We start from the raw sequence: 2,851 nt of genomic DNA on the forward strand, positions 1-2,851 counted from the left end.
CAACCGACGTAATCTAACAATCGAACAAGATCGCGAGCAGCGACTGCTCCATCTCTCTCGAGAATTAGAAGTTAAAAAGAAGGTAGTTCAAGACTTGTTGAATCAACTAACAATCGAAAAAACGAACTACAAACATATTAACGCCAAACATTCGGTAGAATTTATAGAATATTGTAAAAATTATGGTCTATTACCAACATATATATATATATATATATATATATACACACACACATATATATATATATACATATATACACATATATATAAATATATATATATATATATATATATATATAACAAAAATGTTTCCGCAGTTTGTTAAGTGAACAACGAATGGTCTATGATAAATTGCGCATCGAACGGTAGTGGTAAAAAAATGGTGATAATAATAATAAAATTGTTACGTAGTTTGTGGTGTTTTTTTTTTGTTAGTTATCGCTAGGTGGCAAAAATCAACATTTTAAAGTGTCAATTATATTTATTATACAGGGTCGTAGACGAAAAATGAAATTGTCAGTAAGATCAATCAAATAATGAAACAATTAACAAATTAAGTATCCAATCGATGAAAAATTTAATCAAACAACCTGACGCGTCTAGACAATAATTTAAAAATTACAAAAAAATGCAATCGCTAGATGCCGCGTTGATGACATAAATAAAGTTTATTTTGTACAATGCGGTGATGCAATTTAATGCTATTTAGCGAATAATTCCCATCCTTTTATATCAGAAAATGCATATTTATAAAACTTTAATACACGTGCAATTCTATAATATAAATGTTTAAACATTGTTTAAAATACATACAATCCAAAAAAACAGGCATACAAATACACATACATACATCCACAAACATACACAAACTAATCGTATTTTTAGATATTTTTATATATGTGCTGTGCATTTACATTAACCGTATGAATGTGTAAGTTGATATATTAATGAGAAATGCTAAAAATCAGTTGTGCCTAATGTTTACCATGAAGTGGGAATTTTGAGAAGTTTTGAGGGAATGATTGGAAGAGGTAAGGTCATAAATTAAGGATTTGTTTACGCCATGTGCTAAGTTGTCTAGTTTACTCCATGAATTTGTATTTTAACTGTGATAGATAAAAAGTGATTATATATTCGTTGCATCTTAGTTCGCCTATTGTCATTCCATAACTAGAGGTTTTTATGTTTATTTGTTGGCGTGCGTGCGTGTGTGTGTATCTGTGTGTGTTTGTGTCCATGTGCGTACGTGTGTGTAGGTACGTCTGTATGTGTTTATTGGTCTGTTAGTATTGTTTGTTAATCTAATTTATTTTAAAGTACAACATTTAGTGGTGCCACGTTTTTAAAAAAATATATAATGAAATTATCGTAAAATAATATATAATAAAATATTCTAATTTATAATTACATGATAATCTATAATTAATTACCCCAGTTATTTTCATTATGTTTAAAATTTGTTTCTATATATATATATATATATATATATATATATATATATATATATATACAGCTAGATATATTGGTGAAAAAGCGTTTAAAATGATTTTTTTCCTAATAAAAATAAAATTTTTAACAGTTACGATCAATAGTAGAAATGATGACCCACGTACAATGACAATGATGATGAAGATGATGATAATCAATATCTAACATAATAAAAAAAAAAAAATTATGATGATAATAAAGACGGCTATGGTGATGGCGCGATGATGATATCAACTATGATACAAATGGTATCATTTTGAAAGTGATATCATATATCTCTGTTATGAATTGCAAAACGTAGTAAAAAAACAATAATAATATAACATACTGATAAAATAAATTCTAGATATATGTATATATGTGTGTGTTTGTGTGTGTTTGTGTGCATGTTCGTGTGTGTATATTGATATAATATTTATTTATATATTTTACAAAGTCAAAATTTGTAAAATTTTGTAAACTGTTCAAATATGAGAAAATGAATCGTCAGTAACAGTACAATCAATGTGCTAAGAGAATGGTTTCATGATACATTATTTGGTAACATTAAACTATAATAATAATAATAGTATTACTATTATTATCATCATCATTTTTATGATTATGATTATTAATATTATTATTATCATAACATGAAAGATGCTTGGGCGGCGACGACGATGATTATGATGACTGGAGATGATAAAAAATATGATAATGGCGATGATGACGTTGGTAATGATATTAGTAATAGTGATAACGATGATGATGACACTGATCTGATTAATACATTAAGTGACAATGACAATAGTGATGATAAAAACATCGAAATGTTGATGACGACTTTACTGTTAATGATGATGATATGGCAATGATGAAGGACAGAAAGTAATGATAACGACGATGATGATGATGGTGACAATGAAACATTAAATAATTTTTACAAAAGTGATAACGATGATCACGACAGCCACTGATAATGATGATAATGATAGTGGTGATAATGACGCGAAAAATAATTTATTATTGCAAGAATAGTAGCAAGTCGTCGTTAGTGGACATGGAGTTCGAGTCGGAAGTCCTATCCGAGGGTCCAAGGTAGAGGGATAAGTCGTCATCAAATGAATCCGGAAGAATCTGGATTGTGTTTTGTGGTTGTTGTTATTGTTGTGGTTGTTGTTGTTGTGTGTGGTTATTGTGTGGTAGTTTTTGTTTTTTGGTGGTGAAAAATTGTTGAGCAGAATGAATCGCCTAATGTTTTTTTTTTGATAGTTTGTTATTCGTTCTGTGAAATGAATTTTTTTCTTTCAAATTCACCATTCGGTGTATCAATATTTTTATGTAATGTTGAAATTGTGTCTTTGCTTCTGATGTGTTCTGTTTT

At 28.4% G+C, this 2,851-nt stretch overlaps 1 protein-coding gene across 1 annotated transcript in view; it reads right to left on the reverse strand.

Moving 5' to 3' along the window:
* Nucleotides 1-2,490: 2,490 nt before the first annotated feature.
* HELRODRAFT_164610 (hypothetical protein) overlaps nucleotides 2,491-2,851 on the reverse strand; it is a gene marked incomplete at both ends in the record, with an annotated part of 22,713 nt that continues 22,352 nt past the window's right edge. Inside the window, one exon of the mRNA XM_009029505.1 lies at nucleotides 2,491-2,604. Coding sequence (XP_009027753.1) covers nucleotides 2,491-2,604 — 114 coding nt within the window. The remainder of the gene's footprint in view (nucleotides 2,605-2,851) is intronic.

Source organism: Helobdella robusta (genome assembly GCF_000326865.2).
Source record: "Helobdella robusta unplaced genomic scaffold HELROscaffold_6, whole genome shotgun sequence".
Classification (NCBI taxonomy): domain Eukaryota; kingdom Metazoa; phylum Annelida; class Clitellata; order Rhynchobdellida; family Glossiphoniidae; genus Helobdella; species Helobdella robusta.